Raw genomic sequence first — 21,448 nt, 5'->3', positions numbered from 1 at the left:
TGTGTGAAAATCTTTGAATATATGTATTTTTTAAGCGAACATTTCTAACTCAAATTTTGCTTCTAGGGGTCCCTGGAACTAAATATTTTGAGATCGGGGTCCGTGGCCAAATACATATCATCTTGGGGGTCCTTGACATAGGTTTCTTGCACACATTTTCACGATCTTTCAAAAATAGCAGATATACAAGCTCGCAGCGCGGCACTCGCGCTGTGAGCTTGTATATCTGCTATTTTTCAATAGTTAACATTCATGGGGGGCCCGCAGTCAATCCTTGTACCCAGGGCCCAGAATTTGGTGCGACACCCCTGCACATGCAGGCGCACACACACATGCACGCACACGCAAGTAGCACTACACAGAGAAACAGTGGTTGACTGGCGCAGTGGTGAAGCCACTGTGCGCTCACTGTGGGGCCAGGAATAGATCTAATGCATGAATTGAAACGTGCACTGTGGAGAGTAAAGCCAGCTGGTCTCACTATTACTTCACTCGCCATAATCACCGTGCTCTTCTCACAAAAACCCGACTCCTCCGCCCCCAAAACAGACCCACTGACCATTAACTGTCCCTTCAACTTCTCTTTTGTGCAAACACACCGCCTTGCTGGGCTCGCATCGCCTCCAACTCTCTGTGAAGCGAGGCAATCAAGCACTTGTTAAGAGGAGGCTTTACTTTGATTTCCTCATGCAGGCAAGGTCTGAATATTTCTCGTTGAGATGAGACGGCGGAGTCCAGCCTCTGCCCAGGGCTTTGAACCCGACACTCCTAAATCATGCTCTTTGATTTCCGGCCCCCTTCCGGTGTGGAGGTGCTTAGCTCTGCACTAATTAAGATAGCAGTGGGGCGGGAAGACAGGAGGGTCAAAGCAGCGCTGTTGTACCTTGAAGAGGAGGCTACATATTACAGAAACACGGACGTGCGCTCATACGCACGATCGTACTCATGTACAGTATGTACGTGCGAGTGCGTTTGCGAGCACGCGCACGCACACACGCGCCACAGCCCCTCCGGACAAGCAAATAGCTTAACACACAATCAAGCTGCTGTTTGACATGGCTGTTTGACTGAGGTAGGGCTGTCGGCTGGAGTCGATCATATCCTTCACCCCGGTGTCTGATGTAAGACAGAGCCAGGGTGTTTTACAGAATGTAATCCAGCCTCTCTCCGCTCAGTGTGTTTGAGATACTCCGACCAACCACTCTCACAGAAAAGCCCTCCGGCTTTCCCTTTTCACGAGTTTCATCAGAATGATCAGAGCGAAAGGATAGGCCTCAGGTCTGGGTCTATTTCATTCACACTGGCTCACAAAAAAAAGAACACGCGTACATTGTACGCAGCACACAACGCACCGACTGCACCGCACTAATTTTACATGTCATTTCGATTGCACTTCACAGATCATGTCAAAACATACAGTACCGTACAAATCTCTTGGAAATTATTGATTTCTACAGGTAGTGTAAGGCTGTTCATCAATTCTTCATGAGCAGATTGAGTGAGACAGAGAGACACAGCACAGCTCACTATCGCTGCAGCTCACGCAGAGCATCTCGCATCTCTCGTGTGAACCGTGGTGTGTCAAGCGCCCTGTGTCTCTCTCTCTCTCTCTGCATTCTCTGATAGGATCTGTGTTTGAGGAATACACACAGTACACACTCTTCATAGTTAACCCAGCCTCAAAGGTTACAAACACACCACATCCGTGTTGCTCTCGGCTGCAAGGCCTTGCAGAGAACAAAGGGGCGCTTCAGCACACTGGCGGCTGTAGCAGTTGCGTGATTATCAAGCAGTCATAAGACTGCGCATATCATTTTAATTTCATCTCTGGGGTTATTATTATCATATTCTCTCAAGCGTGGAGATATAGGAACGCTGAGAGGTGAAAGGGAATGGCAAAGATGACACTGAAGATGTTTGTTTATCACGGTGCTATTCATATATTAGTGTAACCACATAGCAAAATAGCAGGGTTAACACAAATATGTAAGTCATAATCCACAAGGACCACATGCATTTGTTGGTAAATAATGCACGGTTTAAAGGCTAATTGCCTGTGCGTGGCCATGTTATTACCAAAAGATTGTTGATCTTTTTTTCAATGATAATGTATTATATATAATGTGCTGTGCATACTGCAAGTGAAATGAAAGACACTTTTAAATATAAAAGCAGTGATTTGTTTTGTAAAAAGTATACTCTAAGTACATTGAATTTCAGGGAATTTCAAATAACAACAAAATAAGACGAAGTCTTAGTACTCACAGGTGTGCGTCTTCTTTGTTACCGAGATGCCTGCAAAGAGAAAAAGGAAGAAAACGACATTAAAATCGTGCATACTCGGACGGGAAAAGAGCTGTTCGATATAATGTACAGTATATAATCAATCCCTTTCTACAGTAGGTAACTGCATTCAGCTGTGTGACTGTGATTTTGAACAGCGATGTTGGTGATAAACAGGAAGACCCTGCGGGCCACGCACAGCAGACCAGTCACTCTGCAAGGTCATTGAGGTGACAGGCCCAGGGCTGTGTGTGTGTGCGTGCGTGCGTGCGTGCGTGCGTGCGTGCGTGCGTGCGTGCGTGCGTGCGTGCGTGCGTGTGTGTGTGTGTGTGTGTTTGTGGGTGTGTGTGTGTGTGTGTACACGGCTACACGCGGGTGACACCTCCTGCCTGGTGACACCTCCTGCCTGGTGACATCAACTCCTACAACAAAAGCAGCTTCTATATCAGCGGTGGCTTAGGCTAGCTTCATCCTCCGCAAGCCACGCTAATGAAAATTCATAATGAACGCAAAACAACTTATTTGGAATGCTAATGTTTTCGGCGACCACGGTGACCTTTCCGGGGCCCCTCGGTGCATGAGTAAACCTGTCTCCCCTGAGCAGCGCTGTGACCTCAGCGTGAATCAGACCTGGCTGGCTGCAAACCCAGGCTGAGACCGAGGTGGAGCCGGAAGCTACGGCGCGGCTCCCTCCCTCGCTCCCTCCCTCCCTCCAGGGACGTGCTGGGCCCCTGATTCAGCCCGGGAAAAAGAGTTGTAGAGGCCCTCGTTGCGCGCTATAGAGAGAGATCTCTTTGCGCTGCTGCTACTCAAAGATTTGCCATTTCAGATCATGACAAGTGACAAGCCAGTGGGCCAATTACATGAGTTATATTTCGTCATTGTCGGGTGGAAACCTTGTATGTCCAAAACCATTTTAAAAATGATTTAAACTAGTGAAAACTGTTTTCACTACTTTTGTGCAACGGCCTTATATGATGAAGCAGGGCTTTACTTTGCGAAAAAATGTATACATTTGAAACTTGGAGATACGAGGTTTCTGCCCGACAGTGACGATTTACTTTGTTGGCCGCCCAGCCCCCAAAATGGAACGAAGGCCAACATTTTATTTACACAGGCCGGCCTGGACCGGCCGGGAATGAACCGGCCGTTCGGGAGTTGTCCCGCTTTTCCCAATGGCCAGCACGTCCCTGCCTCCCTCCCTTCCCCTCCCAGCCCCATCGGGTGTCAACCCGTCGAATGAGCCATTCCGTCTTTTTGGCTGCGGCTCCGGCTGCTCCTCTCGTCTGCAACGTTGCCCTAATGCCTCGGGAGTCTGTCGCGGGCGAGTGCACAGCCAGCCGCGGTCCCGGCGGCCCCCAGGATGCTCATGCTTTGCAGGGCGAGAGCACACTAATAGATCCCACTTGTCATGCGGAAGCAATGGCTAATTTTTTTCTACGGGCTTGCATTTTGAAACTCGGGGGGATGGGCGAGCTGACACGATTCAATAACTCTCTGTGAAAAAAAGGCGTCTGGACGCAGATAACAATGTTTCAGACACGTTTGAGGGGAACCAAGTCAAAGAGCATCGAGGGAGGGAAACAAATAGGGCCCTCAGCCTCCTATATAGATGAATACAAACACTCACACACACATACACATGCGTGCACACACACACACACACACACACACACACACACACACACACACACACACACACACACACACACACACACACACACACACACACACACACACACACACACACACACACACACACACACACACACACACACACACACAATAGGGCATTAACGACTTGTGATTTTTGCAAGTCGACTCGACTCAGTAAAATGTTGAGGTGAAGTCGACTTAATTAACTTAATGTGAAAGATTGTTTTCTCACTCTACTTAAACAAACCAACATAACGTTTAAGTGTATAGAGGGTATCTGCACATTTCTAAAGTGCCAATTTAAGGACTTTTTAATACCTCTAAAATGTCAAATTAAACATTGTCCAAATTGTCAAATATAGAGAGGCGTTGCGAGGCGTTGTGAGCACGCGAGGCGTTGTGAGCATGTAGATCTGCTATTTTCACAATAGAAAGTATTTTTTTTCAACTTCGACTTTCGACTTTCTCTGGTGGGAGTCGACTTGTGTAGTGAAGTCGACTTGTCGACTTTTTCGTTAATGCCCTAGTGCACACACACGTCGCGCGCCGCGCACACACACACCCACACACGCACGCACGCACGCACGCACGCACACACGCACACACACACACACACACACACACACACATACACACACACACACACCCCTGATATGAACTCCATTGAGCTGAAAGAGAGATGTCACCTAGGGGGCCAGCAGGCTGTGATAGAGCTCTACCATTGTAACAGTACCGCTCAGGGCCAAAAGTTTCTGTTCGGTCCAACTGTGACATTATGCAAGGAGAAAAACAAAACGGGTCTTAATTCCAGACCTCACACGAATAACAGTGTATCAGTGTTAACGCGATTACCCATTAGGGAGGGATGGCGCCAAGGTGTTGCAACAGTGGCCGGCTGTAAGTACACACATTCAACAGTCAACCACTTTCAACCTGGCTTCCGTGAGCATGTAATTATGGGTGAAAATGTTCCTACGTTCTCACCCAAAATGTTCAAAAATAACGATATTTCGTAAATAGCGCTTAAGTGTTTAACCTCTTTGTTTTGATGGGTTCAAACTTCTCCTAAGATCATGTCCTGTAAGGCGGTGGTTCTCAACCTTTTCAGGCCGCGACCCCGAAAATAATAATATTCTAACTGGGGAACATCCACCCTGAGGAGCACTGAGAGTTGAGGCGTATAACACGGTTCTATTGTGAAAACGGCAGATCTGCGTTGCGAGGTGCATGGAGCATGTAGAGTAGCTATTCTCACAATTTCTGCCTCTAATATTTGACAATTTGGCCAATGTTTAATTTGTAATTTTACAGGTATTAAAAAGTCCTTGAATTGTCACTTTAGAAATACGCAGATACCCTCATCATATACACTTAAACTTTATGTTGGTTTGTTTACTGTTGAGTGAGAAAACAATGTTGCACATTAAGTTAATCATCTGGAGACCCAACCTAAATAATTTGGGGACCCCCCTGGGGTCCCGACCCACAGGTTGAGAGCCACTGATGTAAGGGACCTATAGCTATAGTCTCCACAAGTGGAAATTGTATCTGAAGAGGGATTTCTCTTTTTCCTGGCAGCAAGTCAGACTGTACAAATGCAGACACATAAAACAGACATTCTGAGACTGCTAGACCCTGATCTGGTTACAGTTAGTCACACAGAGTCCTGAGATATAAGATTACTCTTAAAGGTACTTCATTTCAAATCTACAAGCACACAATGCGCCGCGAAGCTATTTTCCAACACTTTTTATACATTTTATGTTTGAAAACTTTGGTACTTTAAGGACATTTTGCTACCAATACTTTTGTACTTTTACTCAAGTGCATGGTTAATTCCAGACAGTAAAGAGTATTTCTACATTGCCGTATTGATACTTTTACTCAAGTACTGTAAGAAATGTGAGTACTTTTTCCCCAACTGCAAATCACTAACACAATGGAGGCAAGGAAATTGACGGAAAATTCACTTTTCTTTCCATGTTACAGCGGTTCATGTGTGGATCAAAACACACATGTTACATTATATTTGAACACTCTCATTCTCCCCTTAAGAGTCAAAAGATACTGTAGGCCTGAGTCAGACTTACAGTAGAGAGAGAGAGATGTGAAACCTCAACCTAGTGACTGTGAAAAAAATGTTTTTGACAGCGGAAGTGAGAGAAACATGACATCTGTGTGTGTGTGTGTGTGCGTGCGTGCGTGCGTGCGTGCGTGCGTGCGTGCGTGCGTGCGTCACAGGGGCGTCACAAGGGGGGGGGGGGGGGGGGGGGGAAGTGTGACTGAGTTACTAGGGCCCAAGGTGGAGGGGCCTTACTTATTTTATACTTTAGCTATTGAAAAATAGCAGATCTACAAGCTCACAGTGCGGCACCGAGCTTGTAGATCTGCTATTTTTGAAAAGTTGTGAAAATGTGTGCAAATCTTTGAATATATGTACTTTTTAAGGGAACATTTGTAACTCAAATTTTGCTTCTGGGCCATCTGGGGGGTCCCTGGAAATAAATATTTTGAGATGGGGGTCCGTAGCCAAATACGTATAATTTTGGGGGTCCTTCACATGAAAAGGTTTGAGCACCAATGACATAGAAACATAGTTTTTTTCAAAAATCGATTTTCACGATTTAAAAAAAATAGCAGATCTACAAGCTCACAGCGCGGCACTCGGTGCCGCGCTGTGAGCTTGTATATCTGCTATTTCTCAAGAGTTAAAGCACAAAATGTGAGTGAATCCTTGTACCCAGGGCCCAGAATTTGCTGTGACGCCCCTGGTGTGTTTCTGTCTGTTTGAGGTACACAGAGTGAGTGTGAGAGTGTAAGTGAGAGAACGTGCCACAGAGACCACAATGATGGCATGCAGAAGTAGATTGACTGTCACCCCTCCCCTCCTGCATGATGTGTAACGTAAACATGCCAAGTGAGTAGATTATAACACGCATACAAGAAGTCTGTTATTTATTGAAACTTGTCACCGACTTGACACCAAATTTACACCAAAACCCCCCCAAGAGAGAATGGCTGAGAAAACTGTTCCACCCCCTCGCACAATTATTGGACATCCCTGGTTAATACAGCCACCACCACTTTGTATGGAAGTGTGCATGTGTCACATTTTTCACATGTTTGGTCTTTGATCATCCAAACATGAACCTATTCGGATTTTGGATTTGTATGGGTTTGTATTTCACAGGGGTGTCAATTATTGGGTATGGCAGGGGTATGCAGCTGCCATACTCTGGGTCCAGGGGGGAAAATGAAAGTTATTTTTTAAATATGAATCCATGAATGTCTATCTGTGCTGGTTATTATGTTGTTAAATTACAGTAAAATAACTACAAATGCAACATTTTACAAAATGGTCACTTTAACATGGTGTTATAATTATATTCTCTTCACTTGTATTTTCCCCATCTTGACAGAATGGTATATTCCCAGGTTCCACAGGTCAGCTGCACAGGTGCAATGCATTATTGTTCTTTTACTAACATGCCAAGTTTGGCTGCACTTGAACAACCGTTCCAGGCTGCCATATCCAGCCCAAGAAACCGTAGAAACAGGGGGGGAAAAAAATGTACTTCGTAAAATAAATGTATCATGCCTGTTGCTAACGTATGGTAACATGACTGGTGTCTTCGCGCGCGTGCAAGACACCAGTCAAGTTGCCATACCTAAGCTTTTTCTGAACTGACGCCACTGGTATTTCATTTGGATTTATTGCAATTTTAACTGACATGTCTTATATCTCACCCTCCTGTACTGCAGGGTCTACCACGAAGCACCACAAACTATGAACACACACTCAATGTCACCCAATGATATGAACTAATCTATAAATATGATTATTTTGGGGGGTTGTGGCCTGAGAAGGAAAAGAGAACCACTGCAGTAGATGAGCAAGCCCATTACCTAGCTCGCTGAGGAGAACAGCCTGTTGCCACGCAGCGACTGAGGAGACGGGCGGGGAGGATGGCAAGCCCACTTCCTCCTCTATGTGTCATTCAGTAGCGTGTGATTGGAGGGGGCAAGGAGAAAGGGCCAATGAGAGCCAATGAGAGCCAATGAGTGCGTCAGGCTGTGAGGGGGGGAAGGGCTTCGCTCCCAGCTCTGACATTGCCGATGCCTGCCAGCTCATGTCTAACTCGGCTGGATGGCAGGTTCAGAGGTCAATCTGGAGGTGAAGCTCTCCTTGCCAGATAAACTGACAAACAAGCTGCTATAAACCCACACACCCACACCCACACCCACACACATGTACGCACATGCAGAGCCAGACAGTAGGATCCTCCAAGAAATCCTCTATACGCCCTACAACCGTGTCCTGTGCTATATGCGGCGATTATCCGCGCGATTCCTAATACGAATCAAACAGGCTAAATAACAGAAAATGTGTTGCGTGTTGTTCCTCCCGCTTATGTGAGCCTCGCTATAGTACTGCAGTCTGTTTTTTTTTTTTTTTGCCATTACCATTTGTCACAAATGGAAAGGAGGGACGGCTGTCAAGCCGCGCCGTCTTTGATCAGTCACATATTTTCCCCCTCGCATCGGTAAACAATCCAGCGCCGCGGCGTCGCAGCAGCTCCTCATGAGACCTGTGCCCATGCCGCGGTAGGAAGACAGTGGCACTGTGCAGACGGCTGGAGGTTAACCTCCGGCAGTGTCTGTATGCGAGGAGGGAGGGGCGGGGGGGTGCACATCCTGTAAACATGCCACTTAGACGGGAGGAGAGTGAGACTGGGGCTTCTACTGGCAGCACAGAACAGCACACACACACACACCCCCGCCGTGGAGTGCCACGCCAACCAGCCAGGGCGACTCAAAGTGACAGTGTCGTAATGAAGTCTGAGGCACGCGGCGGGCCGTACGTCATCATTCCGGGTTCCTTAAAGCCTGACAGGGAATGATTATCATGGATGGTTATTGTCACCCGGGCCTCCCTGGGAGAGACGATGGCGCGCTCTGGGGTTGTTGCACCGTGACATTCAAAGTTACAGTCTCCTTCATATAATGGAGCTGTCCTCTCAGCGCGCTAATGGGAGCGATCCATTTAACCTGTGCCAGAAACACACAGACGAGGAAGTTCCTAATGCGAGGCCTCTCCCGTGGGGACGTCACACTCTCCCCCTGGCTGCTCCCTTCCCGCTGCTTGATTCATTGACTGGCGCTCCTCACTTATCCTCATTCACTGCTCAGTCTGGGGAGACAGGGAGGGCCGGTGCTTCCTGCAGCGCCCACGCCACGCCGCGCCTCGCGCCGTCCCGCTGCTGCACGCCACGCCGCGCACAAGGACACAGAGCTATAGCAGGAAGGAGTGGCGCGGGGCTCTTTGAGGTGCTTGCCCAGACATCTACTCGAATTAGAGGTCATTATCGCGTAAGGGTTTGGGGAGTCATCACGGGGGCCGGCACTCAGGGGCGTCACAAGGGGAGGGGGGGAAGGGGGACTGAGTTACAAGGGCCCAAGGTGGAGGGGCCTTAATTAGTTTATACTTTAGCTATTGAAAAATAGCAAATATAGAAGCTCACAACGCGGCACGCTGCGAGCTTGTAGATCTGCAGTTTTGGAAAAGTCGTGAAAATGTGTGCAAATCTTTGAATATATGTATTTTTTAAGTGAACATTTCTAACTCAAATCTTGCTTCTGGAGGTCCCTGGAACGAAATATTTTGAGATGGGGGGTCCGTGGCTAAATACATTTCATTTTGGGGTCCTTCACATGAAAAAGTTTGAGCACCACTGACATAGAAACACAGGTTTTTCAAAGACTTTTTCACAATTTTTTTCAAAAATAGCAGATCCACAAGTGAGCTTGTATATCTTCTATTTTTCAATAGTTAAAGCACAAAATAATGCGTAATAATGCGTTCCCAGTCTAAATGGGTTAAACCCCCTCCCCCTATGAAGAACATTCATGGGGGGCCCTCAGTGAATCCTTCTTGTACCCAGGGCCCAGAATTTGGTGGGACGCCCCTGGGGGCCTGCACTAGAAACCCTCCAGTATCTGCGAGGCCTCGCAATGATGATGATCACAGCCTAGCTTACCATAACCACTAGCAGATCACAACGCAACTCTCTCAGCACAACATTTTTACATTTGTAAAAGTTTTGACCATGTTTGACAATCTAATGACATGCCCGAAATAGGGACGCCAGGGTGAAAGTGGTTAATGACAATGATGTTTCAACACACAAGGTTTATATAGTGCTGTTCATTTTCAGGCGGTACCCCTGAGGTCGTGGGTTAACGACGGGAACAAAGCCATCATCATCCTAAGAATGATGGATGTACTGTAGTGTAGACATCTTTTTACTCTGTGTGCCCTTAGCTCTCTACTGTCATTTTTACTCTACTTGACTACCCTGCATTACTTTTACTTTGTTGCATCTCCGCTAAGAAATTTGAAATGACATTTTTAGCAGGGTAGACAGAAGAGAGTTAATTTAACTCTGAAGGTGTGTACAATAAGCTGACGCTTCAAACACACGGACCACTTAGACAAATTCTGCACTTCATTAAAAGAATTAGAAAAATCTCTTGGAACCAATTTAGCCTTGTCTTAACCTTTTCGCTCCAGCGCCTTTCCAAGCTTTAAATCTTAATCGTTCCCATCTGCAGTACATAAGTGACAACAATGGGGTAATAAAACATTTAATGTATGGCGCAGGAGAGTATGTAAAGCACAGCAATGGCCCAAATGCGTAATGAGGGGTTGTTAGTGCATTAACACTCGTCTCATAAAAAAAGTCTGGCGATAAATAATCTGGTCGAGATGAACGGGGGAGTTGGGTGCTGTTCTAACTTTGGCAGTCTTTGTGAAGGCCAAGTTTCATACCCAAAGTCATGTATTGTTAACCATCCTCCCCTTTCCAGTGACACACTTTGCAGTGGATATTACACTGCTATAAACTATACATGTAAAAAAAAAAAAAGAGAGAGAGAAAAAAAAGTAATGATTAAAAAAAGCTACTATGATTCTAATCAGCTGCCCCCTAATATACTAAAACACTTAATCCATGGAGAGGACAACTCTCTGGGGAGGCTCACGAGAAAAATGACTTCTCTGTCTCTAGGCGATGTTATTTCTGGTCATTTCTAATTGGTTTTAACTAAAAGCAACCACTCCGTAGACTCCACAGGTTACAACGATGCATCGCTATGGAATTATCTGCAAATAGCAGATTTACATCCAAATTAGTTTTAGAGGACACCACAATTGTCTTTCAGAAGAGAAAAGGAGAATGAAAAAAAAAAATGAAAAAAAAAGAACCGCCCAGAAGCAGCCAGACACCATGTTTAAGAAAGGCAGCCGTGTAGGATCCCAGCGGCAGTGTGGAGTGATCAGGGTGATCACGGTGCCCTTGTTGACTGAGGCTCCGTGTCGTACACTCCGCGCCCCCGTACAGATGTCTGCCGGGGCTCAGACGCACAGCCTCTCCCGGGCCGCGGTTCTGCTTTGCTGGGCACTGCCGAGTCGCCAGGTGAGAGCAGTCGAAGCCGTTTGGTGGCTCGTGAATTATACATTGCAGCAGAGGAATTGACGTGGCCCAGGAGGGCTACCGGAACAGCAGGCATGGCTGGGAGGCAGATTGAAGACTCCGACGGAATTTTAATTGTACCGCAGGGAAACACTAGCGATAAGCGCTATTGTTATTGGCGAGGCACCGCCGCACAGGTTCGTTTAGCCTGAGCTCTAAAACAAATGGCAGGCGGCGAAAGCAGCCGCGGCGGCGCTCTGAATTCCAACACTGGCCTCGCTGACCCTCCTGTTTTTTGGGGGGGCGAGAGTGGTTCATATCAATAAAGTCATAATGATATTTGCCATGGTAGCTCTCTCTGAATAACAGATGATTGCACAGTTTTTTTTGGAGCAAACTCAGCGGGACCAATGAAACAGAGGTACCGGTACAGTGCAGGGGAAATGAAACCCATTTACGACTGAGGCTGATTCTAAAAACGCCTTCTAAATCCTGACCTAGGTTTTCTGAGAAAACTCAAATATTTCTTCAAAAATTACAAAAAAAGAACCCAAAAGGGGTTCCCATCTTGAAAGTTAAAAACCCCAAAAGGGTTCCCATCCTAAATGGGTAACAAAAAAACACTTCATTCTTTAAGGAAACACTGAGATACTGAGTTCAGCAGCCGTGTGGCGAGCGGTTTGGTCGCGCGGCGCAGGTGAAAAGCCAAATGCGCGGCGGTTTCCACCGCTCTGATGTTCTCTCCTCTGATCCGGGCTCTGGCTGTACTATACAATAATTCTCCACTGAGCGCGAGCCGGTCCCCGGGGGCCCGGCGGATACAGGAAGGCCCTAGGCGCTGGTCAAAGCGAGGCCAGGGGCACAGGCAGGCCTCTGTGTACTCTCTGAGCAGACGGTTCCCAGCCCCATGGTAATCTCCCTGTGATCCAGCCTCAACCACACATGAAACCCAATAGCCTCTCAGCCTGCACCACAAATAAAGACAAACCACAGCCAGCGGACCACCCTGGCTTACCGTTCAGTTAGCGAGCAGTGCTGAACACACTGGCCATGGCTACGTAGGTGTGTTAGGGGCGGGCGGGTTTACATGCAATAACCTCTAGGTCAGAGGTTTTCAAATGTTTTCTTTTGATTCAGGTCACCCATGTAAAGAACCTTTTTATCCGCGGCACCCCTGAATTACACCTAGAATTATTGAATGTTTTAACCAGTGAAAAATAGCAGATATACAAGCTCACAGCGCGGCCGCGCTGCGTAGATCTACTATTTTTTTTAAAGTCGTGAAAATGTGTGCAAATCTTTGAATATATGTATTTTCAAAGCGAACGTTTGTAACTCAAATTTTGCTTCTGGGGGGTCCCTGGAACTAAATATTTTGAGATGGGGGTCCGTGGCCAAATAAATATCAGTTTGGGGGTCCTTCACATGAAAAGGTTTGAGAACCACTGACATAGTAGTCTCTCAAGAACAGACCAACTGAGCTCCAGTTAAGTGAAAAGGAAATTTTCTTTGACGATGGCTGGCCAGATTGCTGACATAGAAACATAGGTTTTTCAAAAAGGATTCAAAAGACACTTATAGAATCGGGTCAAAATTCTAATTTTCACAATTTTTCAAAAATAGTAGATCTACAAGCTTGCAGCACGCCACTCGGTGCCGCGCTGTGAGCTTGTATATCTGCTATTTTTCAATAGTTAAAGCATAAAATAATGATACACAATAATGTGTACCCGTTCTGAATGGGTAATTATGAATCATATTACGCTACGCAAATATGCATCTTTCCACCTGAGATACGATATGTCACGGAGAAAGATCCGTTTCCATTAGAACAGATTGAAAATAACTTTTATACTTGAAGCAGCATCACTATTCTGGGGGGAAGATCCAAAAGGTCACAATGCGTCACAACGTGATGCGTTGTGAGCTTGTAGTTCTGCTGTTTTTGGTGAAGATGGAAAAAGAACTCATCAAGTACAGTGGAAATAGGTCTGTTTTAGCATAGAGGGTCTACGTGGTTAAACTGAAGTGATATTGATGCATTCCAAATGTTATCAAAGTTTTCCAGGCACCCCTGGACTAGCATCTCTGCACCCTAGGGTGCCATGGCACCCAATTTGGGAAACCCTGCTGTAGGTACTTGGACTGCAGGGATTTTGCAGCAGATACCTCATCAGAACAATTATGGCAGGAACAGCATTGCTGCTTGATTTTTTTCAGTTCTTTCATTCAAGAGAATGCCCACAAATAGTATTAGTGTACCTACTCCAACAGTACAGTAACCTACGGCAGTGATTCTCAGAGTGGGGTCCAGGGACCCCCAGGGGTCCTTGAAGGTGTTCCAGGGGGTCCCCAGTCAAATGAGTTAATGTCGCATCAAGATCAGTTTAACCACTTTAAACACTGCTATGGTCGTAAGTCATAAAGTATGTGTCGCATCACATGGGGGTCCTGCCCTACAGTACAGGTTAGAGGTTGCTATACTAGCTCTCTGAGAACAACCCATTCACAACCCATAAATTACGTGAGCCACACATAGGTTGAAATCTAAAGGGCACTTATTACCTGCAATTACTTACAATTCCTAGGGCATGCACTATAGTTATGCACGTTTTACAATAATGGCTTGTAAGAGTAATACAATTGCCCAATAGAGATGTGTGCACCCTTGGGCTAGCCTTATGCGGATGTCCGTGAAATATTCCAGATAAACTGCATACTACAGTCGAATGAAGACAAAAAAATAAAAGGTCACAGATGTGCAACTGAAATCTCTGCATTGTTCTTGGTGGTGTAGTGCACAAAGGATGTCTCATAGAGAAAAGCAGCTGCTTCAGGAAACCACAGTGGCTGACTGGTTTTGAGAAAGCAACATGTCACTATCGCAGATGCTCTTGCAAGCAGCCCATTGTAGCGCTGCATCTCTCTCATCATATCTGGATTGGCTCATGAAAGCTCCAGTCCTTTTCACATGGTAGCAGACTACATTGGTCTAGTGCAGGGGTTCTCAAAGTGGGGCCGGAGACCTAATATACACAATCTATTTTCCAAAAATGTTGACATTCTTTGAGAATGTTTGAATATGTTTCACAATTTTTAACACCACAAATCTTGTATGGGTCCTTGGCACAAAATATGTTCAGATGAGTGTCTGCGGCAAAATGCACATTCATTTAGGGAATTTAATTTAGGCAAGGAAAAGTTTGAGAATCACCGGTCTAGTGCAATTCATGTGCGGATGATATACTATACTACTATACTACTAATAGACTATTTATTTGTTTATTTAGTAACAGGTCCGTTCAGGTCTGCCGCAAGACTGCACTCAAAAGACTGCTTGTGTAATCACTAAGAGGGGCAGGCTTGATGACAAAACTAATGCCAGCTTTATGAGAGCTGACTCAAAACTATACCGAAAGCCTTTCATTATCATCAGTCATTCCGTCTCAATTGTAATTCAGTAATGTACGGTAGAGCAGACACTTGCCTAATGAACTGACGCCTATGGGGAAGGATCACTTCATGTGTGTGTTGGAAGACAAGGTCCCACAACAGCGGACACGTGGCTCCGCTGATAAGGACTTGGCTGTAATTGCTCTGAGGGGAGGGAACCGCAGCCCCATTAGGTCTGGTCTTAGCACTTGCCAATAAGCCCAAACTGCCCCACTGAAGCCTCCCATGTAATGAAAACTTCCTCGGAGATGAATTACATGTCTGTCAATCCACTAATTAATAACACAAACTTGACTTTTTTCTTTTTTGGCGTCTCTGCAATAGTGAAAGGAGTCATAACGTTGTTGTCGGATGAAACCTTGTACGTCCAAAACCGTTCGTTTTGCATTTATTATTTTAAAAATGATTCAAACTAGTGAAAACAGACGATCTACAAGCACACAACGCCTCGTGGTGCGAGGCGTTGTGTGCTTGTAGATCTGCTGTTTTCACTACTTTACTTTGCGAAAGAACATACAAATTTGAAACTTGGAGATAAGAGGTTTCCACCCGACAACGACGATAAGGAGGAAGAGGTAGAGAGAGAGAGTTTGAAGATTCTGGATCACTGGAGGACAGAGAGGAAAGGAAAAGTCAAAGCCAGAGAGCAGCTGCTACAGCTGCTGCTGCTGCTGCGATTCGCTGCAGTCATGGCCGGCACTTAGCGTAGCATCTATTTTTCATGTATTTCATAATTAAAACCTGCACGTTCTGTAAGCCCTGCATGCTCTGCGCAGATCAAAGGTAGTCCTATTAGCAGGGAGTTCATCAGCAGAGCTACTCTTCTATTTCCAGGCAACAGAGCCACGCTTAAAGCACAAATACCCTGTAATTACACACATGTGTGATAACGGGACAGCCAGGGAGCTGGACTATGATTAATAGAACACAGATCACACATGCACCCCCCTCCCTGTTTTTCAAAGCTAACACAACAGAGGACTTTACACACGAGGATAAGCCACACGCAGCAGATAAAGAGCTTGATGAAAGACTGAATACATATTTCACGCGTCGACGCGGCACTGCATGCGCAGGTGGAGTGGAGTGCAGTTCGGCTTGTTGCACTCCCCGCTGCAAATGAAATGAGGATGAGGATAACGCGGGATGAAACTATACGCAAAGCGTAATAGCTAAAAGCTATGCAAGGCCTCGAGTCTCGACTGCCGCAGCCGCAGCCGCCAGGATAGAGGAAACAAAACTATTCAGTGGGGTGTAATCAATGGAGTGGGATGTGTTGCCTTATTTATTTGCCCCGCTGACTCTCGGGGTAACTCGACCTCACGATGCTCCGTGCCCGGATGCAAATGGTTTCCACGTTTTCCACGAGCACCGCGGCAGCTACTTACTGTAGCTGGCAAACACAGGAGTTTTATCCCTTCTCATCTATTTTAAAATCAAACAGGTGCTATCACCACAAGCAGCATGGCTGTAAGTGTAAGAGTGTACAAAGTAGCCTTTAAGCATACTTGTTTCCTTTACCTTTGGTCTGGAAGCTGCTGTGTCACTGCAAGCAACACGTTACCTGTCATCTGAACCAAAAAATACTTTACATAATATAAAGGCCCAAAGGTCTTCTTACAACAATACTCTCGTTGGAGGATTTCGTCACTGTCGGGCAGAAACCTTGTATTTCCAAGTTTCAAATTTGTATGTTTTTCGCAAAGTAAAGCCCTGCTTCACCATACAAGGCCGTTGCACAAAAGTAGTGAAAACAGCTGATCTACAAGCTTGTAGATCGGCTGTTTTCACTAGTTTAAATCATTTTTAAAATGATAAATACTAAACAAACGGTTTTGGACAAACAAGGTTTTCACCCGACAACGACGATATGCTTGCAATAATAATGTCAGAGGAAGGACTTTTTGATGAAGTCATATGAAGGAGAAGCTATAATTAGTAGTAGCAAATGTTCATTCATGGATTTGGTGGTCCTGTGGTTCATGCTTTCTAAATAAAAGCTCTCCAACTCTGGAGGCAAGTTAACAGCAGGGTGCAGACCTCTACGATGGTCTGATGAGGTCAACTACAGTTTACACTGCTACTACTCTATTTTAAATAGGGAACAGGATGGTCATGTTTGTTTGGGAGGATGAATCCAAACTAGAAAGATGCAATTCTGGGAATTTGCTAGTGTGGTTGCCGTGACCGTCTGTGTCCCTTTTATGCCCATATATGGAGATCCCTGATGTCATCTATTTTAAGACCATATCTTGGGATGCCCATTTATGGACAAACTGTGGTCTATGAAGTCAGACATCTATGATGTCATGTCAGTCATCTCCATATTTGGGAAAAGTAAATTTTTGTGCATTTTCCCATTCAAGTCAACGGAGAAAATGAATTCACAAGTAATAAATTAATATAAAAGTATAACTACTGTATATAAGGTATCTCCCGATGAAGCCAGACGATTTGATATGTGGCCCAATAGTGCGAGCCACCAAAACTGTGGGAGGAGTAGCGCAGCAAAATAAAGTTTATCCGGAAAGATGGAAGAAAGTCGGACAAGTACTCTAACTACTAACCCAAGATGGGAGAAGACCAAGATGGGAGAAGAAAACACTTCTTACAGCTCAGGCTGGTTACAGAGAAGGAGATCAAGATTTTGTATTTCACAAGGGAAAGATCCAATCATCAGACACTGGGAACCCTATGGCAGACCCCAGGGGCGCGCTCTTATGCTCGTGCATGTTTTTCACCCCGGCTGCAGTTTCAGCTTTGGCCAGTAGGGTCGGCTGCTTCAATATTTACAAGCCGTTCTCGGGTAGCCTGACACTCAGCCTGAATTGACATTTCGTTTCACTTCATTATTCAGTCTGAAGTCAGTTCCGGCCACGGCGTTTGCAGGGATGGGCGTTGCCAAAATGAGGCACTGTTCAGCGATTGGTTCACCGACCAACACATGACATAGTGTTCTTATGTGTGCCTGGCTGGCGAGTGGCTAACCTGTTGCTTGCTAGTGCTACTTGCTAACCAAAGAAACAGTCAGAATAGGAGCACTACGAACTAGTAATCAAACACAACATAACATGCTTGCTACTGGTGTTTCATAGCGAGATCGATACGATCGCATTTTACCGCAATTTAGCGCATTTTACCGCGACACGATGTGCGGTACGGTACGGCGGCGGCGCTGGTGTACTTGGAAACACACATGAGTTCTGGGAAACCCCCACCCACGCTGATCACAAGACGCTGATTCACGACGCTGATTCGCCCGTTTGTATTTTCAACCGAGGCAGGCCTCCTCATTGAGAGCGATTCTAGACCTGAATCACCGAAACAAAAAAATTAAAGGGGTGTGGCTAGCGATTCAGGGTCTGGAACTAGGCTAGTTCTCGGGGCAAAATCTGTTTAAAAATCGGTGAAATAAATACAGGAAGAATCTAAGGTTAAACACGGACTCCTCACATCCAAAGTGTATTTTAATTATCAGAAAAAAAAATCTCTGATCAATAAAACTACAGCATATACTAATTATTTTCCCTACCCCCAAAATGTTCCTAACTTTCTGGGATCTCAGACTTTGCCCTGTCTGTACCGTCATTTAGAATGCCAGGATCTGTTAATATTCCACTATGCCACGCCTGTAGGAACAATCCCTCATGAATATGCTAATGTCCACGTCCCTGGAATCAACATGTTCCCCCCAAACAAACAAACAAATAAATAAATAAATACGTAGTAAGTAAGTAAGTAATTATACATTAATTTAAATGTAAAATGTACGGTAACCTTGTTTGAACATGTTGCAATGTAGGCAGTGACAAAGGTTGTTATGTGCGCAAGGGGCAAGGATCCTGCTTGTAAATTGAGGTGATATGCCATTTCAACTCTTCTGCATTTACTGCTATTTTCCTGAAAAAAGTCCAAGAAATGTCTTTTTTTCACTGTTTTGCTTTTCAAAATTTTACGGAGAACTGAGCTTATTTTTGCAGAAACTAGCAAAAATAGCTGATCTACAATCAACATTTTCTGTAAATCCCCTGAAAATCTACGGTCTTGCCAATGGCAGGATGTGTTAAGTTTTGAAATGGCACATCTGTAGGAACAGGGAGTTCATATCAACGGCCGCTAGTTTAGCTGTTTCCCCATGGCTGGTGTCAGAAACTATAGCCCTCTATTCACGTGGAAGGGTTTTTGCAGAACTTAATAATCATTGTCATATACTTTATGCTTCCAGTCGCTAGTTTAAAGTCTTCTTTCAATCACCATGATATGCGTTTTGTTAAATTATGGTCCCACATATTTTAAAATTGATGATAAACTAGCGTATGCTGTAGTGTAGGAGGTGCGGGGCTAGCTTTATTGACAAGCTCTCAACCAATATCATTTATTGACCCACCCCCCGCTCAGTCCCAACTCCCAACCAATAGAATTCTGGTTTCATTGGGGTAAATCTCCATTAGATGCTTTAGTTTAGAGAGTGACAAAAAACCCAGGGATTTTCATAGATAAGCTTCAAAAACATATTAAAAACATGATTTGTCCAGAGTCCGTCTTTAACACTTTGCCGTCCGAAATAGAATGGTGGTTGGTAGATTAGCCGTGAAATTTCTATTATTGTATTGTGATCTGAGACATAATATTATGTTTATAAACATGAGCCCGCCGCCCTTCCTTCTTGGACAGCGCCGTTGTTTTTTCTTTTTCTTTTTTCCCCAGGTCATTAGCTCACCGTGATTATCTGGTTCTCCGTTGGGATAGAATGGGGGTTTTGGCCGATCATCGATCTCCCCGTGCGTTTCGCGTGCGCGATCCCTTCACGTAAATGTCCCCGCAAATAATCCATGTGTGACTCAAAAGCAGAACTGAAAATTTTCGCTAGCATAGCCCCTAGCATGGCTGCTGTAGAAGCACCAGGGTACAGACAGTAACCGAATGGGGGAATATGCCTTGGAAAAGGAAAGGCCAATGACATCACTTCTGCTTCATGTCAGCCCAGCCATGAGCTATCAATGCACGAGTGGTGACTAGGGAAGGTTAGACGATCGCCGATTTTCGGATGAAAATCATTTATTTCGGTAAATACGGGAAAGTACGGGAAAGTAAGATTGGCTGCCCCTCCCCCCCTATGAAGTCCGATATAGTACGATTTTAACATTAAGGGGCTCCCCGTGGCTTTGAAAGGGTTAAGACCAGAAGGACGGTTAAACCATAGACTGTAAAAATATATGGACAGTGCGAAGCCATTGGTTTCTATGCAGCGCAAATGAAGCATTTTGGGTCCTTGTATGGGCTCCACTATCATTGTGGAAATCAGCGTTCATTGGTAGAAAAGGTACCATCTCGAAAGCTATTGGCTGCCAACGGTCACGTGCAACCGCAGGGATACATGGGAGAATATGGTGTTGAGCCTCCCGAAATAAAGCACACGAAGAAGAACGTCTCAGACAGAGCCAGTTTAGTTGGCCACGCCCCCCGCAAATATATCATCAATCTTAACATAAATGAGACCATATTTGCACAAAACGCATATCATGGTGATTGAAAGGCAGTTTTTCTAGCGACAGGAACCATAAAGTATTTAAGACAATGTTTAAGGTTAGAAAATCAAAGGGGAAAATGAATGGGGTCCAATGAAGAAAACATCTTTTTGGTACCTGGCGGGGGGAAAACAGCGCAACTAGCGGCCAATCATAGAATATTTCTCTTCCGTTTATGCTTCATAAATAATTCAGGCAACAACACCCCTTGGTTAAACACATGAAGGTCCTATGGATTTAGACATGGTCTATGGTTAAAGGGCTAAGATTTAAGACATGGAGGGTCTAAGATTTAATATGGAAGGTCTCTAATGTTTAAGACATGAAAGGTCTCTAAGGTTTAAGACATGAAAGGTCTCTAAGGTTTAAGTAATGGTGTAAAAGTCATGTAGAGTCTAAGGTTAATGGTATGGAGGGTCATGGAGGTTGAAACGTGGAGGGGCTAAGGTTAAAGATATGGCGGGCCTACAGTTAAATACATGGAGGACCTAAGGTTAAGCCCATAGGACATAATGTCTGTCTGAGTACCTATAGCCATACATTCCCATCGATAAGAGACTCATAGCCATGGCCAGCAGTAATAATTAATAGCATAGTCTATAAGCATTCCATTAGGTGCAAGCAGCTGTCATAAACATCTTAATTAATTTACAAAGCAAGCAACTGGGGAATTATGGCGACGTAAAAATCTGCTTCCCTCTGCCGCTCCATAGCACTGGAACAGATCGGGCTTTTAAATTTTTAAACATGCCTTTCATGTTCTCTAGAGCACTGAAAAGCCTTTGAACAGTCTGCTTGTTAGGAGATGCACCTAGCAGCCCACTACCTAGGGGTCGGCCCACTGTTCTTTTCATACAGCGACGGGAGGTTTTTGGTTCGTTTTGCTGCTCTGGCATGACTCAATGGATCTTTCTATTCCTGCACGTACAGTAGCGGCTTCCTTTATGATTTCTCTTTTTTACCATGTCGTACAGTAGCTGCTGCATCCCCCCCCCCCTCCCCACATATATTGCCTAATCCTCCCTCTCTTTCTCCTCCTTTAGAGCTCTCTCGCTC

The 21,448-nt window shown here is 45.2% G+C and overlaps 1 protein-coding gene across 1 annotated transcript in view; it reads right to left on the bottom strand.

Moving 5' to 3' along the window:
- The window catches only part of roraa (RAR-related orphan receptor A, paralog a), a gene marked incomplete at its 5' end in the record, with an annotated part of 326,120 nt that overhangs the window by 101,706 nt on the left and 202,966 nt on the right, over nucleotides 1-21,448 (bottom strand). The window contains one exon of the mRNA XM_080737835.1: nucleotides 2,266-2,295. Coding sequence (XP_080593961.1) covers nucleotides 2,266-2,295 — 30 coding nt within the window. The remainder of the gene's footprint in view (nucleotides 1-2,265; nucleotides 2,296-21,448) is intronic.

Source organism: Nannobrachium achirus, assembly GCF_963921795.1.
Source record: "Nannobrachium achirus genome assembly, chromosome: 11".
Classification (NCBI taxonomy): domain Eukaryota; kingdom Metazoa; phylum Chordata; class Actinopteri; order Myctophiformes; family Myctophidae; genus Nannobrachium; species Nannobrachium achirus.
The sequence above is the reverse complement of the archived record's forward strand: the minus strand, read 5'-3'. Positions and strand labels throughout refer to the sequence as shown.